General features: G+C 48.5%; 1 protein-coding gene across 3 annotated transcripts in view; it reads left to right on the plus strand.

The window, feature by feature from the left end:
• SSH1 (slingshot protein phosphatase 1) overlaps positions 1-23,021 on the plus strand; it is a 120,121-nt gene extending 97,100 nt beyond the window's left edge. For all 3 annotated transcript variants that reach the window (XM_030217277.1, XM_030217275.1, XM_030217276.1), the window contains 4 exons: positions 3,025-3,171; positions 5,783-5,983; positions 12,300-12,891; positions 21,089-23,021. In XM_030217277.1, coding sequence (XP_030073137.1) covers positions 3,025-3,171; positions 5,783-5,983; positions 12,300-12,891; positions 21,089-22,336 — 2,188 coding nt within the window. In that variant the 3' untranslated portion in view covers positions 22,337-23,021. The remainder of the gene's footprint in view (positions 1-3,024; positions 3,172-5,782; positions 5,984-12,299; positions 12,892-21,088) is intronic.
• Positions 23,022-23,480: the final 459 nt, after the last annotated feature.

Raw genomic sequence — 23,480 nt, forward strand, 5'->3', positions numbered from 1 at the left:
CTCAGTTATAGTGGGATGGGTTTGTTACAAATTAGGGAGTTCTCTGGTCATTAATGGGTATCTAATTAGAGGACAGTTAAGGGAGGGAGACTAGCTCTTAGGTAGAGGGATATTAACCCTTTAAAGTGGCTAGTTGCAAACTGCAGTAAGGGCAGACAGCAAATTGTTTGAAAGGATAATGTGGGAGTGGTCTTTTTCTTTTTTTATTTAGCATGGTGAAAATACTAGGGATGCAATTTAATTGCAGTTAATTCTGCAATTAGTGCATTAAATCATTAATCGTGATTTAAAAACAAAAATCTAATCACATTGCAGTGGCGTCTGTCTCTCCAAACATCTCTTCTGCTCTGTTCCACTTCCAACCCCTGTCCTCAGTGTAATCTGACATCTTTCCCCCTATCTGTGATTCAACATCGTCCTCCCCCCCTTCCAGTCTGTCTTACAGATGGCAGTGGCGTACCAAGGGGGAGGCGGGGGGGGGGGGCGGTCCGCCCCGGGTGCACGCTGCTGGGGGGGGGGGGGTGCCGCGTGCCTGTCAGCTCCGCTGGTTCCCTGCTCTCTCTGCCCCGGAACAGGTTACTTCCTGTCCGGGGCAGAGAGAGCAGGGCAAGCGAAGCTGACAGGCACACGGCTGCTCCCAGCAGCCAAGAAGGCACCCGGGGGGGGGGGGGTGTTGATGCGCCGGAAGGGGGGGGTGATTCGCCGGGGGGGGGGGGGGTGTTGATGCGCCGGAAGGGGGGGTTGATGCGCCAGAAGGGGGGGTATTTGATCTGCCGGGGGGGGGGGGGGGTTGATGTGCCGGGGGGGGGGGATGTCGTGCTGCACCCGTGGGGGGGTGCACAGCGGCGATCTGCCCTGGGTGTCAGCCGAGCTAGGATCGCCAATGAAAGGTGGTCTTCTGTTGATCCTTGCCAGCAGCAGCATTGCACATCTGCTGCCTGCTCCAAAGCTTTCCCTCTGACTTGACCTGCCCAGGCAGAAACAGGAAGTGATGTCAGAAGAGGCAGGATGGCTAGAAGGAAAGATTCAGAGTAGGCCACAGGCAGCAGATGCGCTATGCTGCCACTCCCAGGACCAGCAGAAGACCATATTTAAGATAGATCAGCGGGGTATTGAGAGGGGGGTCCTGGGTGGGAGGCAAGAGTATTGTTCAAACTGTTCTGTTTCCTCTAGAAGGACTGATCTCCAGCTACCTGCTAACCCACTTCTGCTTCGCAGCCTCATCCAGATCAAGAAGACAAGATGCTGCCTATTTCTTCACCTTCCCCCCCCCCCCCCCCCATCTAAAGGCAAAAGAGACTAATGCTCTTCGACAAATCCCTTGCCCCACACAATCTTACCTCACATTCCGAAAAAAAGATAAAGAAACCTTCTTACTCAAGAATTATGTATTGTAATTAGATCTCCACACTTGTAATTGTCAGAGGAATGTTCTGATCTCTTTTTACCTACAAAATGTGTAAACCGCTTAGAACTGAAAAGGTATTAGCGGGATACAAGCCCTAATGTAATGTACCGTTTTACTGTGGTTACAGTCAAAGCAGTTTACATATTATATACAGGTACTTATTTTGTACCTGGGGCAATGGAGGGTTAAGTGACTTGCCCAGTCTCACAAGGAGCTGCAGTGGGAAATAAAGAAATAAAATACCATTAATTGTGATTAAAAATATTAATTGAAATGCCGCCTACTACTACTTATCATTTCTGTAGCGCTACTAGACGTATGCAGCGCTGTACACTTGAACATGAAGAGACAGTCCCTAGAAAGAACATGAAGAGACAGCCCTAGAAAATACCTAAATTGAAGACACTTGGGGCCCTTTCAGTAAAGTGCAGTAAGTTTTTTTTTTTCCATTTACCACGGTTTAAGAGCAGATATTAATCTTTGGTAAATACAAAGGCTGTGTGGTGATAGATGGGGGAGTGCCTAGCTTGTTCCCCACAATTACCACACTGAAAATTTCCTTACCAGATATTTAAGACCATTCACAATTAGTGCAGATCCACTTATTGTGTCAGCATACATTAAGTACCATGTGCTAACTGCAATATGCAGTCCACACCCATCCTCTGCCCATGATCTTCCTAGTTCCAACCCCCTAATGCAGCTAATACGTGAATTAATGCACTAACTGTCGTGCCACTGTGCTAAGTCACCATGCTTGTGCAGGAACAGTGCATGCTAATTTTGCACTTTGACTGCTTAATACACTCTAGTAAAAAGGCCCCTTTACTCCTTGTAACTCAGGGCAAATCCCTTATCCCTCCATTGCCCCAGGTACAAAATAAGTACCTCTGTATAGTATGTAAACCGCTTTGATTCTAACCTCAGAAAGGTGGTATATCAAATCCTATTCCCTTTCCCTTTTTGTCCTTTCTTTAAAAGATTAATAAATGGATTTTAAAAAGGCACACAGTTTAGGTGCATATTTCTGATGGGTAAGGCTCATGGAAACATAGAAGATGCTGGCAGAAAAGGATCTCTTCGTCCACCCCATCTGCTCACGTTGTTGACTTGATCTAGTCTGTGATGTTCTCGCATCCAGAAGCGGAGCCAGGTTGGCGGCGTGGGTGGGGGGGGGGGGGAGCGAAAGCGGCACGAGAGCGGACTTCCACCGGCGCACATTTTCAATGCAACAGGACGAGAAAAAAATAGGCGCCAGAACTCCGTTTGGGGGAGTGGCCGCTCCCCGGGCGCCCCACCTAGCCGCGCCACTGCTCGCATCCTCTGCCTAAGATTTCTTTGTATCTCTCCCATGTAGGTTTGAATATTGCCACCCAGTTGACGCCTATAGTTTCTGCTATAGTCTGTTCCAGGTGTCCAACACCTTCTCAGTGCAAAAAATCTTTTCCCCCTTTTTCCTGGCGCCCCACTTCTTTCATCTTCCTGTGACTCCTCTTTGACCTTCCTTCATACATGTGAAATTTTTCAAGGGTTGGAGTTCTTGATGAGCTTTGTTCTCTGCAGCTGTAGTGTTTTTAACGCACCCATTTCTGCTTTTTCTTTTCGTTTTGTTACAGCGTCGGGTACATTCTAAATGTGACCAGGGAAATAGATAATTTCTTTCCAGGCCTCTTTGCGTATCACAACATAAGAGTGTACGATGACGATTCGACAGATCTCCTGGCCTACTGGAATGAAGCCTATAACTTTATAAATAAAGCAAAGTAAGTACCTTGTACATAAAAAAAAATTGTGGAAAGAAAACGCTATATTCTGTTCAGAGCTTCAGATACTTATAGGAAAGCAGGTTTTTTTTTCTAAAAGGTATTTGAGACAGACAGTTGCCAATTAGCGCAAGTCTGAAACTGGTGAGCAGCAGGCAACGGTCAGCAAGGCTTTGGCCCTTTCAGCATGAGGTAAGTACATGTGAGCGATATGCTCCCCGTTAGGTTGTATCTGACATTACAATATTTTACGACTGTGTAAATAATGTACATAAATTGAGTGCGGATGTTTAAAAAAAAACGAACAAAAAGAAAACATATAACGTTGTGTGTTATGGGCCAGATTCCATGCGCCTAGAAAATCTGTGTGGAAAATATTTCCACCTAAGTGTGTTCTATAAGCGGTGCCTAGATTTAGGTGCAGTGTGTATAGAATACGGTTAGTTGATATCCCATCACCTAAAACTACAGGCCTCCATTTACACCAGTGAAAATGGGGCATAAATCCCGAATACAGAAAAACAAAGTGGGAAGTGGACCAATGACTTCAGGACTTCGAGACTATGGTGGTATGAAAGAGAATAAACTTTATTGTAGACTCGACACAGTACTGTGTTTAGGCCATAGGCCTGCCTCAGGAGTCTTGAGCGGTGTAAAAAAGTTTTTGAATTACTGGTTCGTCTTGAACACTACCGGATGGTCTGGTCAGTCTGCAGGCCTCTAGTGTTTCTCAAGTTTCCCTTTCCCAGCATTTGGAGATAGGATAAAGCCTGTCCATAGTTCCAGTTCTGCACCTAAATCTGCATAGATTTAGGTGCAGAGGGCCATATTCTATAAACACGCGTGTAAATTTTGAAACACCCATACCACGCCCCTTTTTTTTGCCTGCGTGCATTAAAATTTAGGTGCAGTGCGTTACAGAATGCACTTAGGGAGTTGTGCAATAAATCCTAATTATTACCAGTTAGTGCTCATTATTGCTTAAGTGCTGTGAACAACGCTGATTGGGTTGTTAAAGCCAATTAAGTTGAGCAAGTTGTTACAGAATACACTTAGATTTTGGCGCAGAACGCTAGGCACGATATATGGAATTCGGGGATATATGCATAAAATATGGCCATTATGTCTCCGTTTCTCTTTCGCTTCCCACCCCCGCAGTCCTTCATATGCCAGCGTCTCCTCTTCCCCTCGGCTTTCCCAGATTGGGGGCCTTTCCAGTGGCGTTCCTAGGTCGGCTGCCACCCGGGGCGGATTGCCGCTACATACCCCCCCCCCCGGGTGCAGTAGCGTCCGTCCTCACAGGGTGCAGCTTGACACCCCCCTCCCCGGTGCATCAAGCCCCCCCCCCCCCCCCTCCGGGTGCATTCTTGGCTGCTGGAGGGTGCAGAGAGCAGCTGCGTGCCTGTCGGCTCCACTGGCTCTTTGCTCCCTGTTCCAGGGCAGAGGGAGCAGGGAACCAGCAGAGCGGACAGGCGCGCGGCTGCTCTTTGCACCCTCCAGCAGCGTGCATCCTGGGCGGACCGCCCCCACCGCCCCGCCCTTGCTACTCCACTGGGCCTTTCCTCCTTTGATGCAATTTCCTGTTTACGTGTTGGAGGAGGAAAAGTCCCCGGATGATACACAAGGCTGCCTGTTCGAATTGCTGCTGGAGCGGATTTCTAAAACCAAGTAAAGGAGGACTGCGGGGAGGGGGAAGGAGAGGAGAAGAGAGTGGACAGCAGAGAGACTGAAGGCAGCAGCCCCACTGCCAAGAGAAGATTTCAGGGAGGGAATAAGGCCATGATATCGGAAAGCTGAGGGAAGGAGGAGATGCTGGCATGCGGAGGACTCCAGGGAGGGGAGAGGAAGAGAAAAGGAAAGATTCGGCAGGCAATGTACAAAAAAAAACTTTGGTATAGCACACTCATGCATATTAAGGGGGGGGGGGTCTCCAGGTCCGGTGCACGCCGGAGGTAGCCATTGAGTAAGGCTGGCACTGCGAAGACTTCAGGACTAAAGGGTAGAGAGGGAGCAAGTGGGAAGGGCTGGGAGTGGGGGGAAAGACTCCGGATCGTGTGGGGAGGGAAGGAGATGGAGGGGGAGTCATGGGGGGGCTCTTGAGGGCCTGAGTAAGTGAGAGCGTGCTGGGGGGGAGGGAGGGGGCAGTCTGGATTCTCAGGCAGTTTTCCGGTTTCCTGGGCAGTAGGCAAGAAAACTTGAAGGGTCCAGATTCTTGGGTGGTCCGGATTCTCGGTAGCCAGATTAACAGACTTCTATTCTACGTCTAAATGCACGTCCTGTATTGAGTAAACATATGTCTGGGGTCAGCTGGATTGACTCATCAAAATAGTGGCTACGGCTGACTTTACTTGGTCCCAAAATAAGTGCACAGTGGAGCTCAGCCACCATCTATGTGGATAAGGTCCCTGTGTCCCACAGTCCCTCCAACACCTTGCAGAGTAGACTAATTTAATTTTACAAAGTTGTCACATACAACCACATAAGAACTTTAAGGTTCTGTTCTTTCAGTTTTGCAGATATAGATGCTTGATGCACTAAATAATTTCTTCCTGCTGTTTGAGATCCCATACCTCACCTCACCCAGATCTGCTTTTTTTTTTTATTGCTGTAGGAAGAATCAGTCGAAGTGTCTGGTGCATTGCAAAATGGGTGTAAGTCGCTCAGCCTCTACCGTCATCGCTTATGCTATGAAAGAATTTGATTGGTCCTTAGAAAAAGCTTATAACTACGTGAAGGAAAAGCGCAGCGTTACCAGACCCAATGCTGGCTTCATGAGGCAGCTCTCGGAGTATGAAGGCATTTTGGATGCAAGGTGAGATAAAGGTTTTTTTTTTTTTAAAAGAAAAAGTAATAATACAAATGTAAGTGGTCTTGCACTGTGTTCCTTTTGTAATTTTGGAAGGGGAATGTTTGCACAAGAATTTTTAAACCTTGTTTTTAGATACTCGTGTTTGCTCCTTACTTCTGTTAGCAGCTGTACAGAGGTAATATAATCCTTGTAATATCAGCCTGCAGTTAATTAACCTTGGAAAGATATCACAATAACCCAAACTAACAAATTAACTAGAGTTATTAATGAGCATCACCGTTTTGCGTGATCTAACACTAAATGGAATTTGAGGTAAAGTAGCTCACGAGACTTGAAACCGTGAGACAATCTGAAGATCTGGAACCATGCGACTCGAGTTTGCAGAGAGCTGAGTCGTGACGAGGAAGCAGGAATCACACCATTTGTACTGCAGCTGATGAGGGGAAAGATTGGATGAAGGTTAGGGGATGGGGAGGGTATTTGGGATAAAGAGAGAGATTGGGTGAAGGCTTGGGGGTGGAGGGTACATGGGATAGAGCACCCAGTCTCTTTCTCTCTCTGTCCCATGTACCTTCCCCTCCCCCAGCCTCTCTCTATCCCATGTATCCTCCACCCCCCCCCCCCCCAGCCTTCACCCAGTCTCTTTCTCTAAGGCTGGGGGGGGGGGGGGTGGAGGATACATGGGATAGAGAGAGGCTGGGGGAGGGGAAGGTACATGGGACAGAGAGAGAAAGAGACTGGGTCAAGGCTGGGTCAGGGGAAGGGTACATGGGATTGAGAGAAAGAGACTGGGTGAAGGCTGGGGGAGTAAGAGGGTACATGGGATAGAGAGAGAAAGAAAGAGGCTGGGGGTGGAGGATACATGGGATAGAGAAAGAGACTAGGTGAAGGCTGGGGGAGGGGAGGGTACATGGGATAGAGAGAGAAAGGGACTGGGTGGCTAGGGGAGGGTACATGGGATAGAGAGAGAAAGAGACTGGGTGAAGGCTGGGGGGTGGAGGGTACATGGGATAGAGAAAGAGACTAGGTGAAGGCTGGGGGAGGGGAGGGTACATGGGATAGAGAGAGAAAGGGACTGGGTGGCTAGGGGAGGGTACATGGGATAGAGAGAGAAAGAGACTGGGTGAAGGCTGGGGGAGGGGAAGGGTACACGAGAGAGACTGGGTGTTCTGAGAGAGTGTATGTGAGTGTGAGTGCGCACATGCTTTGGTCCTCGGAATGTTACAAAAATGTAAAATGAGAGGTTGTTAGCAGAGAGAGGTGGTTTATTGCAGAAATTTGATGATACTTTGGTCTCCTGTTAATGAATTCCTGGAACAGTAACATGCCCTATAATTGATGCAGTCTGTTTTGTTTGTTGTTGTATTGTTATAAACAGTCAATAAAGTTTTTTTTTGTTGTTGTTGGAACTGGAAAATGTGGCCCCCAAAAGAAAAAAGTTGGATAAGCCTGGTCTCTAGGACTTTGGTACCTGTGTGCACCCTATTTTCATCCAGCAGCTGTTGCCATTGAGCAATGGCTGGAGCTTAAAGTCATGGGCCCTAAATGCAGCCCAGTGGCATTGCCCCTATAGGATTTCCAGCCCTGGCTAATCCAGGCACTGAACCCGGGTCTTCCACGTGGCAGTACTTAGCACTTGTCACTGAACAGGTTAGTCAGTTAATGACTGATGATTGCAATGCTGAAATTTCATGGCTGCTTAATATCACAGTAGTGCTCACTATCATGAGAGAGATTTTTATTCATGTTATACCTCCATTGTATGCAAATCTGATTTGCTACCCTGAGCTCCATAAATTTCAATCCACCACTAGTTATTAAGTAATAAGTGATGTGTGAAAGTGGGTGAATGAAGATACCAGAATACCATGAGAAAATATTGATATTTAAAATTGTTATATTTGTAAGAAAAATAAAATGCAACAAAACTGAAACGCAGTCACCTGATTGAAGAGATGTATATTCTTTGGGGATATGCTGAAACCCAGAGAAGTGGCCTGGTGGTTAGAGCACTGGTCTTTGACATCCAGAGGTGCCCAGTTCAAATCCCACTGCTACTCCTTGTGAGTGACTTACCCCTCCATTGCAGTGGCGTTCCTAGGGGGGCTGACACCCGGGGCGGATCGTGGACACCCCCCGCGAAACAACCACCCCCCCCCCCCCGGGTGCACGCTGCTGGGGGGGGGGGGTGCTGCACGCGCCTGTCCTTTGTTTGTTTCATGCTCCCTCTCTGTCCCGGAACAGGAAGTAACCTGTTCCGGGGCAGAGGGAGCATGGAACGAAGGACAGGTGTGCGTGGCACCCCCCCAGCGGCGTGCACCCGGGGCGGACCGCACCCACTGCCCCCCCCCCTAGGAACGCCACTGCTCCATTGCCTCAGGTACAAACTTAGATTATGAGCCCTCCAGGGACAGGAAAATGCACAGTGCACCTTGAGCTACTACTGAAAAAGGTGTGAGCAAAATATAAATAAATAAAAATATATTTGCAGGCTCTTAGGACCAGAAGTTAATTCCACTGGCATAGCAGCTTGAGCCAATTCAGCTTTTACTGTGAGCTCATTTCACCACACTTAACAGCTAGCAAGTCTGCAGGTTATTATTATTATTATTTGTAGCATTTGTATCCCACATTTTCCCACCCATTTGCAGGCTCAATGTGGCTTACATTTTACATTTGCCGTTATGGCGATTGCCATTTCCGGACTTTAGATATGCACATGATTTTGTAATCAAGTGCGTACATACAAGGTAGAAGAATGCATTGTGTGCTTGCGTACTTGTTAACATGTGTTTTTGCAATCAAGTGCGTATGTATGTGGCAGGGGCGTATCTGCGTGGGGCCTCAGGGGCCTGGGCCCCCGCAGATTTTGCCCTGGACCCCCCTACCGCCATCAACCCTCCCCCGTTGCCGTTGCTTACTTTTGCTGGCGGGGGGCCCCAACCCCCGCCAGCCGAGGTCCGCTTCCACCTGCCGCTGCCTTAAAAACTACTTCTTCAGCCAGCGGGGGACCCCAAACCCCCGCCAGCCGCCCCGAGGTGTTTAAAGTTCATCTTCGGCCTCCGTGGCCGTGCTGCTGTTGATAGGAGCTGTTGAATCCACTTCGGAGTTTGACGTCGCAGCACGTACAACGTACAACGACATCAGACTCCGAAGTGGATTCAACAGCTCCTATCAACAGCAGCACAGCCACGGAGGCTGAAGATGAACTTTAAACACCTCGGGGCGGCTGGCATGGGTTTGGGGTCCCCCGCCGGCTGAAGAAGTAGTTTTTAAGGCAGTGGCAGGTGGAAGCGGACCTCGGCTGGCGGGGGTTGGGGCCCCCCGCCAGCAAAGGTAAGCAACGACAGCGGGGGAGGGTTGGCGGTGGGAGGGGGTGGAGAGAGTCATTGGTGGCGGTGGGGGCTCTGACAATGGCGGGGGGGAGGGGGTCGGTGGCGGCGGGGGGGGGCTAAAATGTGCCCCCTCCCTCTGGCCCCCCCTACCGCCGGAGTCCAGATACGCCCCTGGTATGTGGTAGAAGAATACATTGTGGTCTTGTGTAGGTGTCGGCTTTATGTAGTTGCTCAGATGATGGTATTATGGTGAGAGTAATAGTGTTGGGCGGTGGTTATGTCGTTTCGGTCTTATTTTTCGTTATTGTTGTTTAGAGGTTAGGTTATGCTCAGATGGCTTAAATTCTCCATTTCCCTCTGCTATTGGCCATGCCTGTGACCTTCTGGTTTATCATTCAGCGCTGGTGCAAGAGTATTGGTTGCTGTAGATGAACCTTTTATCCTTGTGCCCCCTCCCTCAATGAATTGTCAGCTCCCCCGCCCATGATTTTGATAATTAAGCTCTACAATCATGATTACCCTGCAACCATCCTTTAAAAATGCTGAATTGCACATCGTAGTTTGAATATTTATTTTGCATGTAAAGGTAGGTGCTGATGGTTTTTTGTTTGTCTGGCTGCCTTTTGCTGCCCCTCTAGAAGCGGGTGCCTTAGGCAACCACTTCATCTTGCCTAATGATTAGGCCATCTGGTTACCACTGATGTGGCAGGTTTCTACTACCTTTATCCTAAGGATTGCCATCCTGCTTCAGGACACATATACTATTAATTATGGTCTTTTTAAATCTTAACAGCAGGGGTAACGAACTATGAACAATAAAAAAAAAATCCCAAAGCTATGCTTTCTTTTTAATTTAACATTTATATGTATTTTTGACATATTATCCTTGACTCACCAAGCTCATCATAGGACCAGAATTTTTGCTCAGTTTCTTTTAAACTTTACATGTCTCATCACCTCACTTGGAATTCTTTATAAAGTCCCTCATCCACCCGACTCTTCCTGTTTCTCACCTATCCACCCCCATCCTGTTAGACTGTCACTGAAATGCTTTGATGTTTCACTTATATATAATATACTGTCATCTACCAACATTTGCTTATTTCCGATCTGATGAAGAAGGGCCACCTTCGAAAACTAATCAAGAAATGTATTATGTCCAATAAAAAAGGTATCATCTTATTTTCTTTTCCATGTTTTATTTCTATTGATTACCTTTATAAATAAGGAAACACTTATCTCCAGTGATAGAAAAGTACTTATCTTAATTGTGGGAACCTGCACTCAGCTAATAGTTAAGCTCTGGAACTCATTGCCGGAGGATGTGGTAACAGCAGTGCCGTAGCGAGGGCTAATGGCACCCGGGGCGGGTCGCCGCTGCGCACCCCCCCCCCCCCCGGGTGCAGCACAGCGCGACCCCCCCCCCCTCTGCAGCTCCCCCCCCCCCCCCCCGACCGCATTCTTACCTGCGGGAGGGCCGATCCGCCCCGAGTGCACGTCAGTGTTCCGCTGGGGCAGAGAGAGCAGGGAACCAGCGGGGCCGGCACCCCCCGAGCGCATGCACCCGGGGCGGACTGCCCCTCCCGCCCCCCCTTCCTACGCCACTGGGTAACAGCAGTTAGCATAGCTGGATTTAAAAAAGGTTTGGACAAATTCTGTACATAGTTCAGTAATCCTGCATCAGGGGGAGGTAGTCACCTTAAGCATACTCAGCCATTCTTAGCAAGTGTTCAGTAAATCTAAGATTGCACTGAAGATATTCCTCCTGATTTTCTATGCTATTTAACTGGCTGGGAACCGCTCCTGGCCAGTTAAATAGTCTTAAGCTGGCTAAGCACTAATACTCAGCCGACTATCTCTGGGAAATATTATCACTTAGTGGTCAGCCTGGATATAGCCGGTTAGCGCCAGTATTCATTGGCTGACCGGCTATGTCTAGTGGCCAGATAGATCTGCATAAATAGCAAGTCTGTCTTTGGCCGCTATAACTTAACTGGTCAGCTGATGAACATTGGCTTAACCGGCTCTGTGCATAGCGGCCAAAATCACTCCCTCCCCCCCCCCCCCCCCCCCCCCCCCCCCCCGGAAAATTCAATGCTGGTCCCCGGATACAGCCCAGCATTGAATTTCCGGGTTTCCCACCGACTGCGGAAGGCTGCCTGGCTAACTCCTCTGCGGTCTGAATATCGCCCCTCCCACATTGTGACAGATAGTGGCCAGAGTGTATATTGATTCTGTTTATCAAATAGGCACAACACAGCACACCTGTGTGCGTTGATAGCCTAAGCATCCTGTTCTAAAAAGTACTCCTTTATGCCAGATTTTTATTTATAATGCTGTTTTCATCCATTGCGTTCCTTGAGTCATTTTTAATAAATCTGCAAAGCCACACCCTAAATATCCAAGGCAAAGGTGGTTTTGCTACATTGGTCTGTCATGTATGCTGAATGTTTTCTTTAGTTGCCAGGGAACGTGACACGTAGCATGAAGCAGGGGCGTAGCTAAGGGGGGCCACGGGGGCCTGGGCCCCTGCAAATTTCATCCGGGCCCCTGGTTTGGCTGGTGGGGGTCCCCAACCCTTGCCAGCTGAAGCCTTCTTCAGCGCTGGTCTCTGGCGCAGCCGCGTTTGCTGTCTGCCCCCTGCTCTTCTTTCTTCTTGCTCCTCCTGTGCAGGGGCAGGCAGCAAACGCGACTGGTGGGGGTTGGTGACCCCTGGCAGCAAAGGTATTTGTTTGTGAGGGGAAGTAGCGAGGATGCGAGGCAGTTGGGGGGGGGGGGCGAGGAGGCAAGGTGTGGCAGTGAGGGGGGGGGGCAGTGGGGCAGCACTCAAAATGTGCCCCCAACCTTAGGCTCTGGCCCCCTTCCACCGTGAGGTCTGGCTACGCCTCTGGCATGAAGTAGGATGTTCTTGTGTGTGCCCAGGAGATGCAGTATTAAAGCAAAGTTTACCTTCCAGTTCTAATAATTTGAAACTTTCCCCCTAGTAAACAGCGGCACAATAAGCTATGGAAGCAACAGACAGAGAGCAATCAAAATGAAAGCGACTCCACAATACCGAGCACCTTCCAACCTGAGAACTTAGATACCATGCTGGAAAACAGACTGACCGAAGGCGATGAACTGGACGGAGGGTCCTCGCATCAGGCCAGCACCCTCCGTGATGAGCCGCAAGAGCAGAACTATTTCTTCAGGTGTTTCCCTGATTCACCGCTGGCAAGCAAGCAGGCAGACCCAGGGGGTGTCCCGCTCCAAGTGGACGATCTGGAAAGAGACGCGCTTCTGGACAGCGATTCCTCATCTGTCAAGCAACGCTCCGTGCAGATGAGGGGGAAAGAGGAGTCCCCTGCACAGTCAAGCGACTTTGGTGAGAAAGAGGTGAGGAAGAAATTGAAATCCAACATGGCAGAAGACTGGAGCTCTGATGCCAACCTAAACCTGCAGGAAGCAGAGGTCAGGGGAAAGGAAATGCCAAAGGAGAGGTGGAAGCGCTTTCCCTTCCGTAACGAGGAAAGCAGACTGAACAAAGAAAACGCAAATAACAACAACAGTAAGAGAAGCTTGCCGGAAGATTTCGAGGTACGCAATGACGTTAAGTTGTGCGAGTAATTAGCTGAAAGCGTTGATGTGTGTTTCAGTGGCGTAGCCACAGGTGGGCCTGGGTGGGCCAGGGCCCACCCACTTAGGGTTCAGGCTCACCCACCAGTAGCACACGTTTAGTGGTAGCTGGTGGGGATCCCCAGCTCCACTAGCTGAAGACCTCCCCCTGATGGTAATGAAAACGCTACTCTCCTTCACCTGCACATGCTCAGTCTTCAGCGCATGCCTGCTGCAGACTGTCAAGGTGGAAAGAAGTGTTTTCTCGCCAGCTGACATATTTTGTTTTGGTGGTGGTGCGGGGGGGGGGGGGGAACACTTGGTGCCCATCCACTTCTTACCTAGGCCCACCCAAAATCTGTTGTCTGGCTACGCCCCTGGTGTGTTTTAAACATAGTCACTGTTTCACCATTATCGATTAAAATGGCAAGAAAAAGACTGTGCAAGTGTTTACAGTTAAACTAAAAGGGAAATCTACCCCACGCTTTAGGGCACTGAACTTGTGTGAATTACGTTGTAAAGAGCTGATTTTTGTGAGTTTGTGTTCTGCACCCCATGCCCTCGAACTATGCTGTCTATAGGGTTACCATGCGTCCGGATTTACCCGGACGTGTCCGGGCGTCCGTACAGGTTGTGGCCAGCCTGCCCATCTGTCCGGATTTCTGGACAAATGGGCGGGCTGACGTGCGGGCGGTGGACCGCCCCTCCCCTTACTCACGATCTTCCCTGGTGGTCTAGTGACTTCGGGGCAGGAAAGAGACCCCTCTTTTCTGCCCGGTGCGCTGCTCTGCATCCTGTATGCTGCCTGTGACGGTCTCGGCGAGATTCATAATGGCCGCCGAGAATTGAAGTCTTGCGAGGCCGCTTCAATTCTCGGCGGCCATTTTGAATCTCGCCGAGAGCGTCACAGGCAGCGTACAGGATGCAGAGCAGCGCGCGGGGCATGAAAGAGGGGGCTCCTTCCTGCCCCGAAGTCACTAGACCACCAGGGAAGATCGTGGGTAAGGGGAGAGGTGGTGACGGGGCCGGGGGGAGGGGAGGTGAGGTGAGGGGGTGACCAGGGGAGGGGAAAATGCGACAGGGGGGGCGGGGCGAGGTGCGACAAGGGGCAGGGTGAGGTGTGGAAAGGGGCGGGCATGGGCGGGGCAAGTGTCCTCTTTTTTTTAAGGACAAAAAATGGTAACCCTAGCTGTCTAGGATACTTTTTACAAGAGCAGAAAGTGGCATTATTTTCTTTCTTCTGGTAAATGGTAGGAATGGACAGGCAGAAATTTTTCTTTGCTTTTTTCCTTTAGAAACGAATATTAACCATGCACACTATTTATTTTTATCGTACTTTTTTTTGTTACATTTGTACCCCGCACTTTCCCACTCATGGCAGGCTCAATGTGGCTTACGTGGGGCAATGGAGGGTTAAGTGACTTCCCCAGAGTCACAAGGAGCTGCCTGTGCCTGAAGTGGGAATTGAACTCAGTTCCTCAGGACCAAAGTCCACCACCCTAACCACTAGGCCACTCCTCCACTGTTGCTACTATTGGAGATTCTACATGGAATGTTGCTATTCCACTAGCAACATTCCAAGTAGAAGTCGGCCTTTGCAGATCACCAATGTGGCCGCGCAGGCTTCTGCTTCTGTGAGTCTGATGTCCTGCACGTACGTGCAGGACGTCAGACTCACAGAAACAGAAGCCTGCGCAGCCTTCTGCATGGAATGTTGCTAGTGGAATAGCAACATTCCATGTAGAATCTCCAATAGTAGCAACATTCCATGTAGAATCTCCAATAGTATCTATTTTATTTTTGTTACATTTGTTCCCCGCGCTTTCCCACTCATGGCAGGCTCAATGCGGCTTACATGGGGCAATGGAAGGTTAAGTGACTTGCCCAGAGTCATAAGGAGCTGCCTGTGCCTGAAGTGGGAATCAAACTCAGTTCCTCAGTTCCCCAGGACCAAAGTCCACCACCCTAACCACTAGGCCACTCCTCCACTTTTCTTAAACAGCGCATGCTATACACATATCCCCGAAGTCTATATACGGTGTCCAGATTTGCATGTACTCCCCAGATGCACATGCAGATTAATTAAATAACAAGCAGCCATTAGAATTTGCATGCATTCTATTCTATAAGGTAGGGCGCCCATCTTCCATAGCGTGTATCTGAACAGGAGGTGTGGCCATGGGAGGGGATGGGTGTGTCAGGGACATTTCCAAAAAGCTACGTGCGTAGTAAGCCCGGTGCCCGAAGTTTGGGTATGGGATTCAGCACTAAGCACTACTGTATGAAGGTTCACTTTTTATAGAATCGCACTTAGCACCAATCGTTTCTGGCGCCAGACTCTCAACACAAAGCAGAGGTAGTCCAGAGAAGGAGCAGACTCAGGGTTCTCCATAAGTACATAAGTACTACTAGTACTACTACTACTTAACATTTCTAGAGCGCTACTAGGGTTACGCAGCGCTATACAATTTAAGAAAGAAGGACAGTCCCTGCTCAGAGGAGCTTACAATCTAAAGGAAAAAATGTCAAGTTGGTGCAGTCTAGATTTCTGAGTAGAGGTGTGGTGTTAATGCCATACTGCGAAAAGACCAAAGGTCCATCGAGCCCAGCACCCTGTCCCCGACAGCGGCCAATCCAGGTCAAGGGCACCTGGCACGCTACCCAAACGTACAAACATTTTATACAAGTTATTCCCGAAATTGTGGATTTTTCCCAAGTCCATTTAGTAGCGGTCTATGGACTTGTCCTTTAGGAAACCGTCCAACCCCTTTTTAAACTCTGCCAAGCTAACCGCCTTCATTATGTTCTCCGGCAATGAATCCCAGAGTTTAATTATGCGTTGGGTGAAGAAACATTTTCTCCTATTTGTTTTAAATTTGCTACACTTCCACAAGGAAGTTTATTAATCATCGACCCGACTTGACCAGGTTTCGGCACTTATGCCTCCATCAGGGATCAACAAAAGTTCTTCCTTCGTAAAAAACCAGATGAGGCAAATAAACATGCATGCAGTGTAGCCATCAAACACTCGCGCACTGGACGCTAAACGCCATCCTTAGTTAGGATTTGGTGTTGAGGTTTAATAACCTGCCTTTCCAAATCTGAGCTCAAGGCAAGTTACAAGTTCAGGTACACAAGTTATTTCCCTGTCCAAGTGGCTTACAATCTAAGTTCTGCCTGAGGCAATGAAGGGTTAAGTGACTTGCTTATGGTCAAAAGGAGAGGCAGTGGGAGAAGCAGGATTCGAACCTTGGCTTCCCTGGTACTCACTCTGCCGCTCTAACCATTAGGCTGCTCTTCCATTCACAAACAATAACGGCCTCATACATAAAAGACCAAAACCATACACATAAAGAGGAGGAGTCTATGTATATCTGCGCGGAAAACATTTTCGCCTAAGCATCCTATATAATAATTTGCACCTTCAACGTTCCATCGCTGACTGGCTGCCTGGGTTCGTAACATCTCTTGACGTCTGCCAGCCTCCAGCGTTCCATTCCCCCTCACTGTCCCACCCTCGTGTCAAAACGGAATGACGTCAGAGGGCGGAACAGTGAGAGGGAAGGGAACGCTGGAGGCGAGTTGACATCAGGATGTTACCAACGGAAGGGAGGCCAGCCAGAAAACGATGAGGTACAAAGGAAGAGAGAATCGCGGCACATCGAGGGGAGGGCAGAGCAGAATCGATGTACATGGATGGGATCGGAGGCGAGGACAGGAGAGAAGAGAATCGCGGGACACGGATGGGAGGGCAGGGAAGAGGAGAATCACTGGACATGGAGCGGAGGGGAGGGAAGGGAAGAATTGCTGGACATGGAGGGGAGGGGAGGGCAGGGGAGAGACAAAAAATCGCTTATAAGAGAGCCTTTCTAGGGGCGGTTTCATTGTTGAGGAAACGGGCTGGGTTCCACTAGTATGCTATAAGTGGTGCCTAGATTTAGGTGCGGTATATAGAATACGCTTAGTTAATATCATAGTGCCTAAAACTACGCGCGTCCATTTACACCAACAAAAACAAGGCGTAAATCCAAGCGCATAGATTTAGGTGCACTGGGCCATATTCTAAACTTACGCGTGTAAAATCTTGGAACGCCCATGAAGCGCCCATTTCTCCGCCTATAACCACGCCCCTTTTTGGCTGTGCATGTTAGAAGTTAGGCGCACTGCGTTACAGAATACGCTCAGCGAGTTGTGCACGTAAATTGTGTATTAGTGCTCATTATTGCTTTTTATGTGCTGTTATTGATGCTGATTGGCTTATTAAGCCAGTTAAGTTACGCGCGTTGTTACAGAATATACTTGGATTTCGGCGTGGATCTCTAGGCCCGCTATATAGAATCCAGGTGAAGAGGGGTAATTTTATAAAGTGGGGGTTAACATCTGTGCGCTTTTTATATGCATAAATATTTATAATGATGGCAAAAATCTACCTAAGCACTATTCTATAAGTGGTATATATTTCACAGGTAGGTGTACTCATGGGCGGAGGTGTTGCTGGGACTCACACTTGTGCATGTAACTTATAGAATATTATCAGGCTTATTTTTGAAAGAGAAGGGCGCCTATCTTTCGACACAAATTGGGAGATGGGCGCCCTTCTCTCAGGGTCGCCCAAATTGGCATAATCGAAAGCCGATTTGGGCCATCCCCAACTGCTTCCCGTCACAGGGACGACCAAAGTTCCCGGGGGGGGGGGGGGGGGGTGTCGGAGGCGTAGCGAAGGCGGGACTGGGGCGTGCCTAACAGATGGGCGTCCTCGAGCGATAATGGGAAAAAGAAGGGCGTCCCTGAGGAGCACTTGGGCGACTTTACTTGGTCCATTTTTTCTTACAACGAAGCCTCAAAAAGGTGCTCGAACTGACCAGATGACCACCGGAGGGAATCAGGGTTGACCTATCCTGACTCCCCCAGTAGTCACTAACCCCCTCCCACCTGAAAAAAAAAAACAACTTTAAAAACTTTTTTTGCCAGCCTGAAATGTCACACTCAGGTCCATCGCAGCAGTATACATGTCCCTGGGGGGGGGGGGGGGGGGGGGTTAGGTATGTGTGTGTCAGCGGAGGCATAGCGAAGGCGTGGATGTCCTGAATTCCCCCCCCCCCCCATAGGGTTCGGCCAAATTTCAAGGGAATGGAGTGGAGGAGTGGCCTAGTGGTTAGAGCTCTGGTCTTGCAATCCAGAGGTGGCTGGTTCAAATCCCACTGCTGCTACTTGTGATCCAAAATCCAAATAAAAGGGATGTCGGAGGCATAGCAAAGGCATGGACGTCCTTCTCACAGAAACATCCACATTTTGGACGTCCTCAACTGCCGTCACAGGGACGGAGGCATAGCAAAGGACGTCCTTCACCCATACTCTAAAAAAAAAATGTCCCTGACGAGCACTTGGATGTCTTCACCTGGACTTGTATTTTTCTAAGGTTGTAGACGGCTATTATACATGCAGCTTGTCTATATGTATGAAGACGTCTATGGCATGCGCAGAGCAGCCACACATAATGCTTGGCTGCTCTGCGCTGGCTTCCCCTCCTTAGGAAGGAAATCATGTGCAAATGAGCTAACAGTGAGCATCTCATTTGCATGCGATTCCTTTCATGCATGCCCGTTCCTTTCCGAATCGCTAAGGGATCGGTAAGGGAAGGGCTTTTTCCGTTCAGTTAGTGCACTGCAGTGCCCCCTAGGGCGCCCGATTGGTGTCCTGGCATGTCAGGGGGATCGGTGCACTACGAGTGCTGGCTCCTCTCATGACCAAAGGGCGTGCATTTGGTCGTTACTGAGATGGGTGTCCTTAGTTTCCATTATCGCCGAAAATCAGAAACGACCAAGTATAAGGATGACCATCTCTAGGGACGACCTAAATGTCAAGATTTGGGCGTCCCCGACCGTATTATCGAAACAAAAGATGGACGCCCATCTTGTTTCGATAATACGGGTTTCCCCGCCCCTTTCCCGGGACGTCCTGTGAGGACATCCTCAGGAAAACTTGGGCACCCCTTTCGATTATGCCCCGCTATGGGTTGTACATGTATCTTCCACATGTAGGAGTGAACACTTAAACCAGCTCTATGGCTGGTCTAAGTGCTTGTGCACCTACGTACCTGATTACACTAAACCCTCCATTGCCCCATGTAAGCCGCATTGAGCCTGCCATGAGTGGGAAAGCGCGGGGTACAAATGTAACAAAAAAAAAAAACTCTAAAGAACTGCAGGCACTTACTAACCTTCGATAGAATAAGCACATGAATATAGGCGCCCGGTTACAGAATTGCCCCCATACTGTTGTTGTTGTGGCAGTGGCATACCAAAGGCGGGGCGGTGGGGGCGGTCCACCCTGGGTGCACGCTGCAGGGGGGGTGCAGAGGCTCCACGGGTTCCCTGCTCCCTCTTATGTTTCTTCCTGTTCCGGGGCAGAGGGAGCAGGGAACTGGCGGAGTCGACAGCCGCGCGGCTGCTCCCAGCACCCCATCAGGTAAGAACAAATCACCCGGGGGGGGAGGGAGGGGGTGTGCAGCAGCGATCTGCCCCGGGTGGCAGCCGACCAATGAACACCACTGTGTCGTGGGTATTGTGCCGCTTACATTGCCCACATGGTAATTTATGAATATTAAGCAAGCTGTGGCACCCTCAAGGTTTTACATTATTGTAATTTAATGAGGTGTTTTGGCTATGTGTGTAGCACAGCATCAAAATATCTTAATATGTCTGTTAGTTTAAAAGTTCAGTAAAGGAGTGTGGTAGCCGTGTTAGTCCACTCTTAAGGTTATCAATAGAAATCAAACCAAATAAAACATGGAAAAGAAAGGCACACTTCCCTGTAATTTATCCAGTTGCAAACTATGCCAAAACATTTCACAGGACCCCACAGTCATCCACAAAGGAAAGATATTCAACATAAAGGAATTTTTCACTTGCTCATCTTCCAATGTGGTATATACAGTATCATTCAGTGTAAAAAATGTAACGAAGGATGCTATATTGGAGAAGCAGGCCAGATGCTTAAGACAAGATTCAATTTACATAGACATCACATGAACAATACTGGTGCCAGTAGGGCTCCCACCCCTGTTAGTCAGCATTTTACAGGACCAGGACACTGTACCAGTGACTTCTCAGTGAGAATCCTGAAAGGTAACTTTAAAACCGTACAAGAACGTAAGACCTTTGAAGTCAGAATGATTGAATATTTTAACACCCAACAGAAAGGACTTAACAAGGATCTGGGGTTCTTAGCCCATTTTAAACCATAAAGCTGTATTTCTCTGTTGATCACCCTCCCCTCACCTATCCACACCCATCCTGTTAGAATATCAATGATATGCTTTGATGTCCCCATGCATACCTCCTACCCACCCCCATCCTCCCACCCTGTCAGAATGTCATAGTAATGCTTGAATGTTTTCACTTATATACACTGTCAGCTAGCACATTTGCTTATTTCCGATCTGACGAAGAAGGGCAACCTTCGAAAGCTAATCAAGAAACGTATTAAGTTATGTCCAATAAAAAAGGTATCATCTTATTTTCTTTTCCGTGTTTTATTTTGTTTGATTTCTATAGATTCTACATGGAATGTTGCTATTCCACTAGCAACATTCCATGTAGAAGTCGGCCCTTGCAGATCACCAATGTGGCCGCGCAGGCTTCTGCTTCTGTGAGTCTGACGTGCAGGACGTCAGACTCACAGAAACAGAAGCCTGCGCAGCCTTCTACATGGAATGTTGCTAGTGGAATAGCAACATTCCATGTAGAATCTCCAATAGTAGCAACATTCCATGTAGAATCTCCAATGGTATCATTTTACTGTCATAGTAATGCTTGAATGTTTTCACTTATATACACTGTCAGCTAGCACATTTGCTTATTTCCGATCTGAGGAAGAAGGGCAACCTTCGAAAGCTAATCAAGAAATATATTAAGTTATGTCCAATAAAAAAGGTATCATCTTATTTTCTTTTCCATGTTTTATTTGGTTTGATTTCTATTGATAAAGTTCAGTAACAAACTCAATATTACAGGAGCAGAATAAGTTTGAACTGTTAAATCCTGTGTCATCATAGTTCATTCTTCTTTTAGATGGTACCTCTTCACAAGTTGACTTCAGTTTAGCTCATGTTTTAGTTTTCCTCGGCTTCTGTTGGTAATGATGTTTACCTTTCTTCTGTGCATTGTTTTTCTTTTAGGGGGATGCCGTATTCGGGATTCTTAACAAAGTCAAGCCTTCTTACCAGTCCTGTACAGAGTGCATGTACCCTTCGTCCCAAGGCCTTGAAGAACATGAGAAATTGAATCCAACAGCTCTAAATTGTACATCTGCTATCTGCACGCAGCCCTCTCTCAATGTGTCACCTATGATTGTGGAGACTTCAGACCAGCTGCCTCGTGGTCCCCACTGTACAGAGTCACCCCAGGCTGCAGACGCAGTGTTATCACAGCTTGTGGGGCAGCCACACGCTCCGGGTTTTGACATTTCTAAAACTGTGAGTGATCAGCAAAATGGCATCACAGTATTACCAGATAACATACAAAAAACGCATTCAGTGGCAGCCGTCAAGGGTGGAAATTCAATTAACCAGAAAAGTTCCCTTGATACTGGTAGGGACACGGTATTGAGGACAGACGTCAAGCAGAGAAAGGACCTCAGCTACCTAATGTTAAATAAAGATTTGGAAAAGCCAGCTTCATACAGTTATTTGATGCAACATCAAGAATCTATTATTCAACTCCAGAAAGCAGGCTTAGTTCGAAAGCACACCAAAGAACTGGAACGCTTGAAAAGTGTACTGTCGGAAGAGTCATCCATATTAAATGAAGTCCCAACCGGTGGAACTGACATCAGTATGTCCGACGATGAACGCAATTTGGTTTTTCAGTACAAAGGTGGATGCTCGCAGAGGGCCGAGGCCCTTTCGGAAGAATCAAAGGATTGTGCCGATAAGTTCCTTAACCCGTTAGATGGAATGTTTCTGAAAACTTCCACACCTTGTATGTTCAGGTTGGATCAGGTTAGCAATTACACCAAGGACTTTCTAAAGACAATCTCCTACACGCCGTCATCCTCCATGAGTTCCAACCTAACTCGCAGTTCCAGTAGCGACAGTATACACAGCGTGCGCGGTAAGCCCGGCCTGGTCAAGCAGCGAACCCAGGAGATTGAAACCAGGATGCGGCTGGCTGGTCTGACGCTCTCTTCTCCTTTGAAGCGGTCACATTCTATTGCCAAGCTTGGGTGTCTTACTTTTTCCAGTGAAGACCTCTCTTCTGAACTAGATGCGCTAAACTTGCCTGACTTGAGCGATGCCAAATTAAGAGACGCTCCATCGTTCCATCCTTCACAGTCAACTCCGAAAAAAAAAGACGTGAGTCCCAAGCTATTGGAGATGCCTCTGCCAGGGTACCAGAAGAGGGTTTCTAGGATGGACAAAAGTTGATGCAATCCTATTAACTACATTAGTTCGTATAGCCAAGATCACTGTTTAAAATAAGTACAAGTTACTTAGATTTCATCTTTCTCTCTTTTGTTCTATTGCTTAGTGAGAGTTAAAAACGAATAGAGTTTAACGTACCACACAAAGAAAGTGAGGTATTAACATTGACCTGCACCGGAAGGATTCATCTTGAGTGTACTGTTGTCCAGGAGTGTTCCGAGCTGGAATCGCACTGTCTGCGACAACCCCCCTGCCCCGCCCACTGCACCACAGCTACTGTATGGGAGACCTTTGGATGGGGAACTATTTTTGCACCCCAGTTTCCCCTGTGCCCTATTCAGCCGCACTGCTCGCATTGCCCTCGGGACTGCCCTGCTGTTATTTCAAGACTGTACCTTAGGGAAAGTGATACCATATGAATAATAGCTTATTGAAAAAAACGTGTTTTTTTTAAAAATCACATTCTCAAGTTGTGCAATAATATAACAACAGTTGAAGAAACCCCCAAAACTTGATAGCCTGTGTTGCAATAAAGAAATGGCATGTAATCAGACTCATGTGGGTAGTTGTGAAAATTGTTGGGTGATGTCGTCATCTTTACCTTCATTCCTACAGATTATGTTATTTTTCTCTCTCTCTATATCAAACATATAAACGGCGAGTGACCGTAGACTTCCCTCTCTGTCCCGCCCCCGCGTCAATACGTGATGACGGGGGAGGGGGTGGGACAGAGAGGGAAACTGCGTGAAGGGGAGGGAACCGCCGAGGTCGCCACCGCTCCCCCTCCCCCCTCAGAGTCGCCGCCGCCGCCACCCCTCCACCTGGCCCCTCTCTTCGCTATTCAACTTACATCTCCAGAGCAGGCAGATCAGCCGAGCTGCCGTTGGCCTTCCTTCCCTGCCTGTGTCCCGCCCTCGCCGACGTTACGTCACACGAGGGCGGGACACAGGCAGAGAAGGAAGGCCGACGGGAGCTCAGCTGATCTGCCTGCTCCGGAGATGTAAGTTGAATAGCGAAGAGAGGGGCCGGCGGTGGCAACTCGGGGAGGGGGCACCGGCAGTGGCGAACTCGGGGGGAGGGGCCAGCGGCGACCCAATAGCCCGTTTTAACGGGCTCAACAGCTAGTATATATGTATTATAGGATTTT

Source organism: Microcaecilia unicolor, chromosome 11, assembly GCF_901765095.1.
Source record: "Microcaecilia unicolor chromosome 11, aMicUni1.1, whole genome shotgun sequence".
Taxonomy (NCBI): domain Eukaryota; kingdom Metazoa; phylum Chordata; class Amphibia; order Gymnophiona; family Siphonopidae; genus Microcaecilia; species Microcaecilia unicolor.